The 14762-nt window shown below is 42.1% G+C and overlaps 1 protein-coding gene across 2 annotated transcripts in view; it reads left to right on the top strand.

Moving 5' to 3' along the window:
* Nucleotides 1–14762, top strand: part of CNTNAP5 (contactin associated protein family member 5) — an 865075-nt gene that overhangs the window by 763885 nt on the left and 86428 nt on the right. For both annotated transcript variants that reach the window (XM_021075830.2, XM_084999089.1), the window contains one exon: nt 2086–2310. In XM_021075830.2, the coding sequence (XP_020931489.2) occupies nt 2086–2310 (225 nt within the window). The remainder of the gene's footprint in view (nt 1–2085; nt 2311–14762) is intronic.

Raw genomic sequence — 14762 nt, 5'->3', positions numbered from 1 at the left:
CTCAGGTTCAGCCCTGAGAAAAGAAAAAAAAAAAAGGCAAAAAATATAAAAATTTAAAAAGACAAAAAATAGAAAAAGAAAGTGAAGTTAAGAGCAGCCCTGACTGAAGGAAGAAAGTGTTTCTGCACTTGGGTGCCTGTGCAGTCATTAGGCAGATATATTTGATGGAGGACAGCAGGATGGAGAGTCCTACTGTGGAGAGTCTCTGAGTTTAAACTGTAGAGGGCACCTCTCTTAGGTGCCTTAACACGTCCTCTCATTGATCCACACAGACGTTTGTTGAGGGAGCTGTGATGCTTCCCAGTCTCCGTGAGGAAACCATCTCCCTGGGGTTGACCAGCTTCCCTCAGACCCCACAGCCAGTGTGAAATCGAGGGAAGCCTCAGGTCCAGTGCTGGAACCAAGTCTTTGCTGGTTCCACTGAATTAAAATGGTGGCAGCTGAAATGAGGACATTATAACAGGGAGGATTGGGTGGCTGGTCGTCAGTCTCTAGAAGGTTCCCTTCACGGAGGTGGCAGAGCTCCACCCAATATGTTGTGCAGTAGGAATGTTTCCCGTGAGAAAGCCTGGTGCCCAAGTCTTAGCTCTTTTTAGGAACTGAACACCAATTCCTATATATCTAAAATAATTGAGTCCAAAGGGGAAAGAAGGGGGAGGGATAAATTGGGAGTTTGGGATTAACATAAGCATGCTACTGTATATAAAATAGATAAGCAACAAGGACCTACGGTATAGTACAGGGAACTCTACTCACTATCCTGTAATAACATATATGGGAGAAGAATCGGGGAGTTCCTGTTGTGGCTTAGCAGGTTAAGGACCTGACATAGTCTCTATGAGCATACAGGTTCAATCCCTGGCCTTGCTCAGTGGGTTAAGGATCTGGCATTGCTGCAAGGTGTGGTATAAGTCACAGATGTGGCTTGGATCCATGACTGTGGTATGGGTGGGCAGCTGCAGCTCTGACTCAACCCCTAGTCTGGGAACTTCCATATGCTGCAAGTGTGGGCCTAAAGAGACCAAAAAAAAAAAAAAAAAAAATCTGAAAAGAAAATATATATTTATAACTGAATCCTTTGCTGTGCACCTGAAACTAACACAGCATGGTAAATCAACTATACTTCAATGAAAGAATTTGAGAAATGAATGTGGATGGGCTGGAAGTTTGGGCTTGGTAGATGCTAACTATTGCATTTAGAATGGATAATCAATGAGGTCCTGCTGTACAGCACAGGAAACTATATCAGTCTCTTGTAATGGAACATAATGGAAGATAATATGAGAAAGAGAATGTATACATATTTGTATGACTGAGTCACTTTGTTGTACAACAGAAATTGACAGAACATTGTAAATCAACTATAATAAAAATTGAAAATATAAAGATAACACATTATATAAATATTATTATATAATATTATCTATAACTACATATTATGTAATATAATTTTATATCATATTATATAATTATATATAATGTCTAATTACGTATAATATATAATATATAAAATAAGTCCAGGAGCTGGATACCTGTGATTTTCCTACTGTCTCTGCAGGTTTCTTCTCATTCATTTTCATGGGTCCTCACTCTTGACCCAACACCATAGAGAATTACTTTCTGTCCCAATATCCAACTCTCTGTGTAGTTTAGAGCCCACTCAGCATCCTCCTGACATACGACAAAAATATAAGCCAAGAATTGTTAGGATTTCAGTCTTGAAAGTAAGATGAAATTTCTCTCTGATAGGCAGGAAGCTTCTCAAGAATCAGCCTGGCACATGTTGGTTATTCTACAAATATACATGTGATTGGACCACAGCTCACACTACAACATTGAACTCTCTTTTCTAGCCATGCAGCCTGTTCAAGGTGTTTACCCCCTGCAAGCCTCACGTTTCTTGTTTGTAAACAAGACTAATGATTTCTGCCACTTCAAAAATGACTGTGGAAGCATATTCTATAATTCATGTAAAAACCCTCAACCTGGGACTGGTGCCTGGGAAACAATCAACAGGCAGTGCTTGCTCTCCTGAATAGTCAATGGAATATTTTCATGCATGCTTTTCCCTTTCATATTTTGCAGAGGTTTCTGCTGTTTTTGAGGCTGGCACTTCGGTGACTTATGTGTTTCAAGAACCCTATCCAGTCACCAAGAACCTAAGCCTCTCCTCCTCGGCCATTTATGTGGATGCAGCTCCATCCAGAGAAAACATTGCGTTGAGCTTTGTGACAGCCCAGGTTCCTGGTCTCTTGCTCTATGTCAATTCTTCTTCTCAGGACTCCTTGGCTGTCCTGATCTGCAAGAATGGTGAGTACTGAGGACACGAAGCATGAGGGCATGGCATCCTGGGCTGGAGGGCATGCCCTCAGAACTTTGCATGATTCCAGCCTAAATGCTGTTGCACCTGGGCAGCTCCCTTTCACAGCTCCAGCCCAACCTCTGATTATGCTTTACCTTCATGAGTTGCAGTCAGTACTTGGGACCAGTGTGGATTCATGCTGAAGTCTCAAATGCATTGATTTTAGTTTGCCTCAACCGTGTAGCTGTAATTCTTCATTATTTATTCTGGACTGGAATCCATTAAGGGTAAAGAATAATCATAAGCATATCTGGGTTTCAGAAGGACACGTGTCACATGTATCCTGTGGTCTTTGCTGCAACTTCCTTTGCCAAGGGGAGTTGAGACAGCTGGGAGGTGTGCAGGCTGTTAAGAGGAGCTGATCGCCCAGGTCTTAGAAGCCCTATTATGTGAGTCATAGCCTTGCAGAATAGGAGACTTGCTGTGAGATGCAGATTTAGGGAAGGCTGTGGACAGAATGAAATAGGTGATGATTGGAATGATAAAGGGGCTAGAACCCGAATTGTAAGAGAAAGGTTAAAGGGTCTCGGTTTTGATGGCTCTTAGAAAAATCCAGGTTTTCTCTTTGCATGGCTGAACCCCACGCTGCAGTGAGGACTGTTTATGGAGTCATGGCCAAAGTCACTGTGAGGTCTAAATCCTAAGGAACTGTGAGAACAGGCAAAGGGGGCAAAGGTGTGGCCAAACCTGTAGTATGGTCACAAAGTATGCTTTCCTTTGAAAGCAACAAGAATACCTTTTCTCCTCTTGCAGTTTGCTAAATAATGAAATGAGTTTGGGCTTTTGAACCAGCCCTGCCAGGACAGGCCATGATGGGGTGGATAAGAAGTCTGTACACAGCACACACTGGGCCCGGCTCTAAACTTGACACAGAACCTCTAGTCATTGCTCTTGCTCTGCTTTCTCTTGGGTTTATTCCTCTTTATGTCATCTTGCTTTCCAACTGTCTATGACATGGAAAATTAAGAATGATGTGTGGGCTTCAAGCAAGGACCAAAACTGGTGGACCAGATAGAGTTCCCTAGTGGCTCAGTAGGTTAAGGATTCGGCATTGTCACTGCTGTGGTGCTGGTTCAATCTCCGGCCAGGGAACTTTGCATACTGCAGGTTCAGACCAAAAAAACAACCAAACAAAAACAAAAACAAAAACAAAATAAAAACAAAAACCTAACTTGTAGACCTATGTGTTTAATCAGGCTTGGTTTACAATAATAAAAATGGATATCTCTAAAGGACTCATTCTTTCTAAAAGCAACATGGAAAGAAAGGAACGAGGAGAGAAGGAACAGAGAGACAAGGTTAATGAATAGTTATCCAAGATGATCTGGTCTTGAAAGACTCTAAGTGAAAAGGAAAACACTATGGGTTTTGAGACCTCTTTTTTTATCAACAGAGCCTTGCATGATTAGGATCATTATAGCAACATGTCAGTGCTTAAACCTTGCCCCTTTAGTGTCTCTGTAAGGTGGACGAGGCTGGCTGAGGACACAGGGCATGGATTAATAACTGAGTAATGTTGACCTGCCAGCTACTTCATGACACATCTGGGACCAGAAGCCAAGTCTGCTGATAAACAGCCCTTTGGGCTTTCCTCTTAACTGGTTTACCCTGCTCTGATGTGGTTGGACTCTAGTCAGATAATTAATTACAGAGCCCTGAGATGCAAAGCATCATTTGGGTTTGGTTCCGCAGATACCTGTGTACCTGCAGAATCATGCCTATGGATACAGACAATGCATAACTAATACAACTGTATCAGATTACATATATATTACTCCATATATTCTATTTTTTTGGCCATACCCACAGCATGTGGAAGTTCCTAGGCCAGGGATTGAACCCAAACCACAGCAGTGTAAACGCTGACTCCTTAACCTCTAGGCCACCAGGAAACTCCATATATCCTATTATGATATATATATATATAGTAAACTCTGTGCTGGACACTATTCCAAAGAATGTACACACTACTTCATCCTCACACTAATCCTGTGTTATTAGTGGTATTAATATAGCCAGTATCTTATAGCTGTAGAATGGAAAGCATATAGATAGACATTAAATCACTTGTTTAAAATCCCACAGCAAGTAAGAAGAGCTGGGGTTCAACCCTCCCTCCCCAAGTCTCCTAGAGGTTTTCTTAAACACAAGGGCTAAACTAAGAATGGCATTTAGTTTTCAAAAGACATCTTATTTGAAATAAATTTATTTAATTGGTAAAGCATTCTTTTTTATTGAAGTAGGGTTGATTTACAATGCCGTGTTAATGTCAGGTGTAGAGCAAAATGATTCAGTTACACATACATTTATATATATATATATATATATATATATATATATATATATACAGATTCTTCTCCCTTGCAGGTTATTACAAAATATTGAGTAGAGCATCCTTTGATCTCCAGTAGGGCCTTGTTGGTTGGGAAGGCATTCTTGAATTCTGCTATCCTCTTCTTTTCCTATACTCTAAAGCCTCACTCCACTGAAAGCCGCCTCTGCCCCATAGGTCTTTTCCATTTTTTTTTAAGTCAGAGTTTTTTCTTTATTGTTTTTGTGTACTTACCTCATTTTCTTTTATTTTTTTCATTTAAAGTATAGTTGATTTACAATTTTGTGCCAATTTCTGCTGTACAACAAAGTGACCCAGTCATACATATACATATACATTCTTTTTTTCCATATTATCTTCCATCACATTCTATCCCAGGAGATTGGATATAGTTCCCTGTGCTGTACAGTAGGACCTCATTGCTTATCCATTCTAAACGTAATAGTTTGCATCTACCAACCCCAAACTCCCAGTCCATTACAATACTATTCACAGTAGCCAAGACATGGAAACAACTGAAATGTCCATTGACAGATAAATGGATTAAGAAGATGTGGTGCATGTATGCAATGGAATACTACTCAGCCATAAAAATAATGCCACTTGCAGCAACATGGTTGCAACTGAAGATTCTCATACTAAGTGAAGCAAGTCAGAAAGACAAGTACCATATGACATCACTTATATGTGGAATCTAAAATATGGCACAAATGAACCTGTCTACAAAATAGAAACAGACTCAGAGACATGGAGAACAGACTTTGCTGGGATGGGAGTTCCATGTTTTAAACCCTGGCTAAATGCAGTCGGCAAGAAGATACATGCACCTTGCTTATTTGATTAAGCTTAGATCTCAGGACTGGTGTAGAGATACAGGCCTTGCAGCTCAGTCTAATAATGGGGCAAGGTCATCCAAGCCCTGGTTAGTAGGGAAGTGCTCCCACCCCAACTCAACCCCAGAGATCAGTTTTCCTTCCCGCCACCACACTCTGATTGCTCTAGGGGACCCTTGTTGCAGTAGGTAGTGCTGGAGGAATCAATGATTTAGAGTCCCTGACATTTCCTGCCATCTTTCTACTACAGAGATACAATGAATATATGTACTCATTCACTAGCTCTTTCATTGATTCTCTGGGTTGTTACTAGCCCCATGGCGTCATATCAGGAACTGGAACCATGGAGACCAACCAAGGGAAGGAGGAAACAGGATACGATACTGTCTAAATACAACAAGGAAACAGAGGGACTCAAACACTACCTTAAACTTTTTGAAAGCTAATCTAGATGCATGAGTAAGTCAAGTTTCCTGGTTTCTCAAGCAGTCTAACTAGAAGTGAGATTTCATCTACCTTGAAGGATGGATCTCCTAGGAATTTAGAGATTATAACAGTAGAGTAAAATACCCTTTGCGATAGTGAATTCCTTGCAGTCAGAGGTCTTTAGATAATAAGTAAATGATGATTTGTTAGGGAAACTTTAAGAGTTCCAGCAGTGGATGGCAGGGAAAAAATAACTAGTTTCTTGCCAAATCTTAGATTTTGTGATGCTCTATCCCCTTCCTGTGTAGTCTTACACAAATATTTCTTTCTGCTAGGGCTTCACTTGCAAGCCTGGAAATGCTTCTATGAGGAGTTAAGAAGCAATGTTCTTACAACTTGTTCCCAGTATGTTTACAGAGTGAGGCCACTGTCCTAAAAACCAGTGAAAAATATGGGGGGCACTGTACACTGTAAGAAGCTAGAACTATTTTAATACAACTGTGATATATTTCAGGGAAAAATAACTTCTGAAAATATTAGTGAAATTAAAGAATACCTAAAGATTAATATGTATATTAATGTATTAGGAGGACAAAGATAGCAAAGGATTAACTTGGGAAAGTCTCTTGAAGAGGTTTTATAATAAGATTGATTCACATTTCTCTGAGCTGGAGTGAAGACTTCTTTTAGTACAGGTTTCTCAACCTGTCTTTGATTGTAGACAACTTTGGGAATCTGAATCGGGTAGAAATAAATTACAAGGAGAGGGTCATTCTTTTTTTGTTTTATTTATTTATTTTTGTCTTTTTAAGGCCACACACATGGCATATGGAGATTCCCAGGCTAGGGGTCGAATCAGAGCTGCTGCTGGCCTACACCACAGCTCACGGCAATGCCAGATCCTTAGCCCACTGAGTGAGGTCAGGGATGGAACATGAGTCCTCATGGAAGTCGGGTTTGTTCGTTAACCACTGAGCCACAACAGGAACTCCTAGAGAGTCATTCTTAAAAGAAGTTTTTTTTTGTCCTCCCCAAGAGGAAGGAAATGCCCAGGGCCCCATCATACCATCTCAGCATTCTGGGGCAAGAAGCCAGAGTGTGGAGACAGGTGGATGAACTGTGTAGATACCGAACAAAATTCTTAGCTCCAAGTGTAAGCTGATTTAGTAAGGTCATCCAGCCCAGAAGAGAAAGAGCCATGTGATTCAAATCCATGTTTATAAGTCTCTCCCTGGCAGGGTTTGATCTGGCAGCTTTGGAATTCTTCTTTGTCTTTTAGCATTGTTCTTGAATTTTCTCCAACTAAAGACATTCAGGTTAAGCTGCTGCTGTCCTTTCAAATGAAAACAGATTCTTTCTAAAGGAAGAAAAGGGAGTTCCGCTTGTAGCTTAGTAGTAAGGAACCCAACTAATATTCATGAGTACACAGGTTCAATCCCTGGCCTTGCTCAGTGGGTTAAGGATCTGGCATTGCTGTGAGCTGTGGTGTAGGTTGCAGACATGGCTTGGATCATGTGGCCGTGGTGTAGGCCAGTAGCTGTAGCTCTGATTCGACCCCTAGCCTGGGAACTTCCATATGCCACAGATGCAGCCCGAAAAAGCAAAAAGTAAAAAAAGAAAGAATGAAAGAAAAATAAATAAAGAAAAGGATTTTAGTTTCTGTGATGGAAGAACCAAGGCAGAAAAGGAGGCATTTGAGATCATAGGGTCCTTAGAAAAGAGAAGGTAGTTGTATTGTTGTACTTCCATAATCCAGGGATTAGGATCACAGGCAAGTTCTCAGGGCATGGCAATTGGAGAAAGGCCTTTGAAGGAGGAAAAGTGTCCAGAGAAGGAGATGAGACTGTTCACAGTCTTTTACCAATTGATGCCTCTGCCTTCCCCACCGCACAGAGAGCTCTCCCCTGCTTGGCAGTGGACAAAGATTCACAGGGCATCTTCCATGTGGTGGGCCCTGTGTCGTGTACCCAAAAGAAAGAGATGGACAGAATCCTGTTGTGCCTTTAAGGAATCTAGTTTGGGGACAGAGATAACAAATGAGGGCCACAGTGCAGCATCCATGCTAACATACAGGTCTGTCCTATGTAGAGTGAGCAAGTCTTTCCAGAGGGAGGGTCAGAAAAGTCTTCATAGGGAGTTCCTGTGTGGCTCAGAAGAAATGAATCCAATTAATCTCCATGAGGATGCAGGTTTGATCCTGAGCCTCACTCTGTAGGTTAAGGATCTGGCTTTGCCGTGAGCTGTGATGTAGGTCGAAGATGTGGCTCAGACCCAGTGTTTCTGTAGCTGTGGTGTAGGCTGGCAGCTGTAGCTCCGATTTGACCCCTAGCCTGGGAACTTGCATATGCTGCTGGTGCAACCCTAAAAAGACAAAAAAAAAAAAAAAAAAAAAAAAGGCTTCATGGAGAGAGGGACCCTTAAATAGGTATGTGAAAGAGAAATCAGAGTTCTCTCTACAGATGTTTTATATATCTATGTATTTATATAGATATATAGTATTTTTAATTTAAATGTAATTGGCTTACAATGTTGTGCCAATTTCTGCTGTACAGCACAGTGATCCAGTCATACATAAATATACATTCCCTTTCTTATACTATCTTCCTCTTGTTCTATCCCAAGAGATTAGATATGGTTCCCTGTGCTGTACAGTAGGTCCTTGTGGTTTACTAATTCTATACATAACAGCTTACATCTCCTAACTCCAAACTTTCAGTCCATCCCTCCTCCAACTCCTTCTCCATGTCTGTTGAGTCTGTGTCTCTTCTGTAGATAGGCTCATTCATGCCATATTTTAGATTCCACATGTAGGCAATACTGTATGATATTTGTCTTTCTCTTTCTGACTTACTTCACTTAGTATGATAATCTGTAGTTGCGTCCATGTTGCTACAAATTATGTATTTCAAGTAAAATGTTGTTTCTTTGATTGTTCCTCATTTTTTCTGGTGTATTCCCATTGCATATGGAATATGTATTTTTTTTTTAACCAATCAATTCCCTTTTCTACTCTTTCATCCTCTGTCCTTCTTGTCTCCTTGATGGTAGAAATGAGAAAAAAAATTAAATTTAGAATGTGTGATAATTTTAAGGCCATCAATCAATGGTGAAATGACTTGGGTACAAAATCCAAACAGGATTCCCAGGTCACCTTCCCTCTGAAGCTGCTCAGCTGCCTTCCAGCACTGAGTGGTGTGTCTGTCTTTGCTTCAGCACTTTCTTCTTATCAATTTTTTTTCTTTTTTTACCATATACATTCATAAGATGCACTGTCTGCATCTGTGATTGCACACGCCTTGGAGGGAATAATGATGAGCCCAGACACTTCACCTTTGGAACAGACTGACTGTAGCGAGATGGGGATGAAGAGGGACCCAGGGAGTGTCTGCAAAGCACAGTCCTCAGCAGCTGTGAGCCGGGGCTGGCTTGATCCAAGCAGGCCCCTGCCATGGCTGCTTCCTCAGGTAGATCCTCAAAATTTCATGCTGTCTCGTCATCTGACTCTGGTATATCTTCCTCAGAGCCACAGGAATCCTGCTATGTAGCCTGAGAAAAGTGTGTCTCAGAAGGCTTGTCTCCTTGGTCTTAGCTCCAATCACATTCATCTCTGGGATCATGTCAAGCATCACTTTGCTGCTTTGAATTTCAAATTCCTAGGACCAGCACCCAGACTTTGGATTGGTTCATTACCTCCATTTCTGAGCTTTCCAATCATCTCTTACTTAGGGTTTTCAAGTCCTGCTGGACTTCTACCCTCCACTCCACAATAAGATGACCTTGAGAAGTCACTTCTCCCTCTAGGAGAAGGATAATGATATGGGCTGGAGCCAATGGCATCTCCAGTATCATCATTCAGTGAGTCCCTTGTGCCCAGGGTGCCCTAAGTGGAGAAATGGAGGCATGAGCATAAAACCAGATCTTGGTCATTGTTCTTATTTCTCTGCTCCTTGTTGTGGTGGGTCCATTCCTTTGTGGTTTGCTCATTTGTCCTTGAAGATTACTATGGGACTGAATCATGTCCCCACAGAACGCATACATTAAAGCCCTAACTCTATGGTGTCTCTATTTGAGTAAGAAGGTAATGCGGTTCAATGAGGTCCTAAGGGGGAGCCTTGATCTGATAGGGTTAGTGCCCTTTAAAAGGAGACACCAGAGCTTTCTCTTTCTCTCTTTCTTTCTCTCTGTCTCTTTGTTTCTCTCTGTCTGCCTCTGACATGTAGAAGTATAGTGAGATAATGGTCATCTGCAAGCTCGGAGAAGACTCCTCACCAGAGACTGAATTGGCCAGTCCCTCAGTTTTGCTGGCCCCCACAACTGTGAGAAAATAAAGTTCTGTTGTTTGGGCCACCCAGTCTATAGTGCTGTGTTATAGCAGCTCATTCAAGCTGAGACAAACATCAAATGAGATGGTGCAGGAGGATGTGCTTGGTAGCCCATGAAGTAGAACACAGAGTGTATTTTCTTGTTGGTGATAATAAAACAATGTGAATCATCTGCAAGCTCGGGTGATCAGAACATGCACATGAAGAACGGGGTTCAGAATAACCAGGATGGAATCTGCAAGCCCAGAGGACATGAGCGTAGCCCATTCCTTAGAGGCAGAGCATCTGATGAGTGGGATGTTCCACTGAGGAAGGAGAGAGGAGACATAGGTGCCTGCCCTGCACATGAGCTGCTGTCACCAGGCACAGGCAGCAGTTTTTGATGTTCAACATCGCGGCATCAAATAAATCTTTAAGAAAAGCTTTCTTAAATACCCTCCAAACCAGACCTTTGGGAAACTTGTCTGATGTTTCTAACAGAAAGACAGAGAGGGAGAGAGGAAAAATGAAGACCAGGAATATGAACAGAAGTGATGAAGATTTGAAGAAATCTCCTCCCTGCAAAGCCAGGCCCAGGAGGACATAGCTGGGAGACAAAGTTAAGCATGCAGGAATCTCTGCCCTTAACACCTGCCCCTATCCCCCTGATCCAGCATCAGGGATCCAAGCACATGCCCGCATCAAGGAGGCCAAAATAGTGGGAACAGTCGATGGCTACTGAGTCGGTGTTCTGAGCCCCTGAATGAAGGGCAGTAATCAAAGACTGGTGTGGAAACAAGGCAAACAAAAATAACAGGATGTAGTTCAATCTTGATCATCTACTAAATACCTGCCATATTCATTGGCCAGGGGAGCCAGAACAAAACCTTACAAACTAGGTGGTTCAGCCTAGAGAAATATGTATTCTCACCATTCTGGAGACTGAACATCTGAGAGCAGTGTGCCAAGAGGGCTCGGTGTTTGGTGGGAATCCTCCTCTTCGGCTGGGGATGCCACATTCTCCCTGTGTGACCACATTGTCTTTCCTCAGTGTTCATGTGGAGAGAGAGAGAGACTGGGACAGAGGCGGTGGGGGGGGCGACAGAGAGAAAGAAAGATAGAGAGCTGGCAGGGGGAGAGGGAATACAGAGAGAGAGAGGGAGAGACAGAAGCAGAGTCAAAGACAGATTGAGACAGATAAGAGACAGAGACATATACAGACAAATTGAGAGAAAAAGAGAAAGAGAATGATTGAATGCTCTCCAGTATCTGTTCTGAAAAGGGCATTCTTCCTAGTAGATCAGAACTCCACCCTTATAACCCCATTTAACCATAATTACCTTCTTAGAGGCTCTGTCTGCAAATACAGCCCATTTGTCAGGGGTTAGGGCCTCAACATATGTATTTGAGGGAGACACAGATATTGAGTCCCTAATGCCTCTCATGAGCTGAGAGCTGACCTAGGTGCTGAAAATAGGAAAAATGCATAAAGTGTACTTGGGTTCCCAGAGATTCTTGAGGTTAGTTTTCACGTACACTTGATCTTTGTAATGTTGGCATCTAACAGCATATAGTACCAGCACACAGTTGGCCTTGGCATCCTTGGACTGATTTATATGTTTTGGATCTAGTAGGAGAAGAAGGTATATAACCAGGAGGTCTGGAAACACCCTACGTACTCCACAAGAAGACCTTATAGGAGTACAGCGGGGACATTTTGGGGAGAGAGGCAGCTCCTTTTGGGGCAGCAAAAAAGACACCTTAATGAGTATGGGCTTGAATATAAATTCCATGGATTGAGTATTAATGTCCTCAAAAACCCTCTTCCTGAGATTCTGGGCTGTTGCCTATAATGCACCTGAGAGGTTGTGGTGTCAGGGCATGGGGCTCCGTGGAGCTGCTGGCTTTGACTTTCCCTTTTGAAGGCCTTGGGGCCTCTCACCTTGTACTTCCCCAATTTAGACAACTCTTCAGAAATTTTCCAGGAATCTGGCAACTGTTTGTTATTTCAATGATGTCCCTTGCCTTCAATGGCCATGTGTGTCCTGTGAGAATCAAGAGAATGATTTTTATGCTCTTCTGCTTCATTGTTTTCGAGAAGAGAAAAGCCCTCCCTGGGAGCCTTGGTTCCTTCATATGTAAATTTGGGATGATGGCAGTGGTCAGGGGTGGCAAGGCAGTCTTGTTGAGAATTAATGCGATCCCCTTTGTAAATGGACTAGAGGGGCGCAGATGAAAGATGTGGGATAAATACAAAGAAGGTTTATTACCCAATGGACCAAAGAACTGGCTGGTGACTGAGCCACCTTGATTTTCTTTATTTCAAAGCTGGGTGGAGTGAATGGGGAGCTGCATGTTTAGCTTTTGGACTAGAACACTAATTAGAAGCTTAAGGATTAACAAAGTAGTTGAAGTCTGAGTGAAGAAAGCTTTGCTCAGAAAAAAAATGCATGTCTGTATTCTTTGACCACTTACCCTATAAATACTTACATCTCAAGATGTGGAACAGAGAAAGCAGAAGGGCCAGGCCTAGGACACGTTCAGCACTCTGTGCAGTTAATTACCTTCCGTGCAGCAAGTTGGCCTTGGATTATCATTATTTCTCTTAAAGTTACTGAAAATGTGTTCCACTTTAATAAGGAGCTTAACCTCTTAATGCTTATAAGGGAGGGCCCTGGGAACCAGATTTTCTATCCTCAGGCTGCCCTGGGGGCATGGAGCAGAGGTTCTCAACCTTACGGTCCAGTTTAAACACCGATTGCCACTCACAAGAGCCTGCCCTTGACCTCTTAGCTAGAAAACAGTCAATAGCAGCCTCCTTATGAAGTGCTTCACATGAGCTGAGCTGAGGTCTGGGGCCCTGGTACATGCATGCCTTACATCCTCATGCAGTGCCTATGGAATCAGTGCCAACATAGCCCCATTTTATAGATGAGCATCCTTAGGCTCAGAGAGGTTCTGTGGCTAATTAAAGAAGACACCACTAAACCATGGGGCTGAAATTGAATCCCCCTGGGCTCACTTTTGATCTTGTAAACTCTTGCGCTCTGTACCCTGACCTTTCCTGGTGCTGTGTGCATGACTCTCGTGGAACCTGTGAGTTTCTCCTCTGTGTTTGCTTTAGCCTTTATGAACTGTGTGAGCTGTCACTGCACAGCACCTTGCTTATGAAACTCTGCTTAGAAGGTGGGCCAGATATGGAGATGACCTGGAGATGACCATACTGAGTGAAGTGAGTCGGAGAGAGAAAGACAAACACTATGTGAGATCACTTATATGGGGAAGCTTGAAAACCGGGTATTAAAGACAGCTGTTTACAAAAACAGATCCCAGGTGGTCTTGTGGTTAGGATTTGATGCTCTAACAAAAACAAAGATAGACTCACAAACTCAGAAAACAAACTTATGGTTACCAGTGGGGAAATGGGGGGAGGGAAAATAAATTAGGAGTTTGGGGTTAATAGATACACACTACTCTATGTAATATAGATAACCAACAAGGACCTACTATAGAGCAAAGGGAACTATACTCAATTTCTTATAATAACATATAATAGAAAAGAACCTGAAAATGTTTTTTATATGTACATGTAGATAGATAACACATACACAGATGAATATAACATAGATATGTAACAGATGTTTATATATAAAAGTTAGGTGCATGTGTATATATATGTACATGTGTATATAACTGAAATTATATTTAAAGTTGTATGTGTGTGTATATGTGTGTGCATATATAACTCAATCACTTTGTTGTACATCTGAAGCTAACATCATTGTAGATTAACTATATGCCAATATTAAAAAATGGTAACAAAAAAAAGACTTGGCTGGCCAGACAGATATGATGAGGCAAAATAGAAGGTATGCTAAAACCCCACTGGAATATTTAGAAATGTGTTACCAACAAAAGAGGGTGCCAGGTCTCCCTTATGTTTGGCAGCTTGTGTTCTGTTGCAATGAAGCATGCAGGACTGTTAAGTGGGAAGAAGAGCCTCTCTGGGGGTGGGGGGTGTGTGTGTGCCAGTGTCTCTGATACAAGTTGTAGGGTTTCAGCCCCAGCCCTGAGCTCTGAGACCAGCCAGCTTAAATAGGACAGTCCCTCTCTATTGAAATTGTAAGGCAGAGCAGCTCAGGGAGGAGTGCTCCTTTCTCAGAGCAAGTGATTCCAAAATTATTAATAGGGCTCAGCCAATGTTTTTTGGTTCAGAAAAATCACCTGTAACAAAGACATGTTCTTACTTAAACATGGAGGTACACATTTATCGTTGCTGTTCTGAAATGCCCCCACCATGACATAAATAAATTTTTAAAAGATTAAAATGGTAGGGATTCCAGACCTTGGCTTGCTTGTGGTGGTCCTGGTTTGTCTTGGAGGTGATTACTCGCTGAGATGGATCATCCATTCTCATGACTTCAGTCAGTGGTGATGTAGGTTCGTGGTGACATTAAGAGAATTGTCTCAACTGCTTGAAGGGCAATGCCACTTGGCCGTCCCACAGA

The sequence above is a fragment of the Sus scrofa genome, chromosome 15 (assembly GCF_054392235.1).
Source record: "Sus scrofa isolate SSC_HxYL_T2T_F1_AM1 chromosome 15, Sscrofa_HxYL_maternal_Yorkshire_Landrace_v2.0, whole genome shotgun sequence".
NCBI classification, from domain to species: Eukaryota; Metazoa; Chordata; class Mammalia; order Artiodactyla; family Suidae; genus Sus; species Sus scrofa.
The sequence above is the reverse complement of the archived record's forward strand: the minus strand, read 5'-3'. Positions and strand labels throughout refer to the sequence as shown.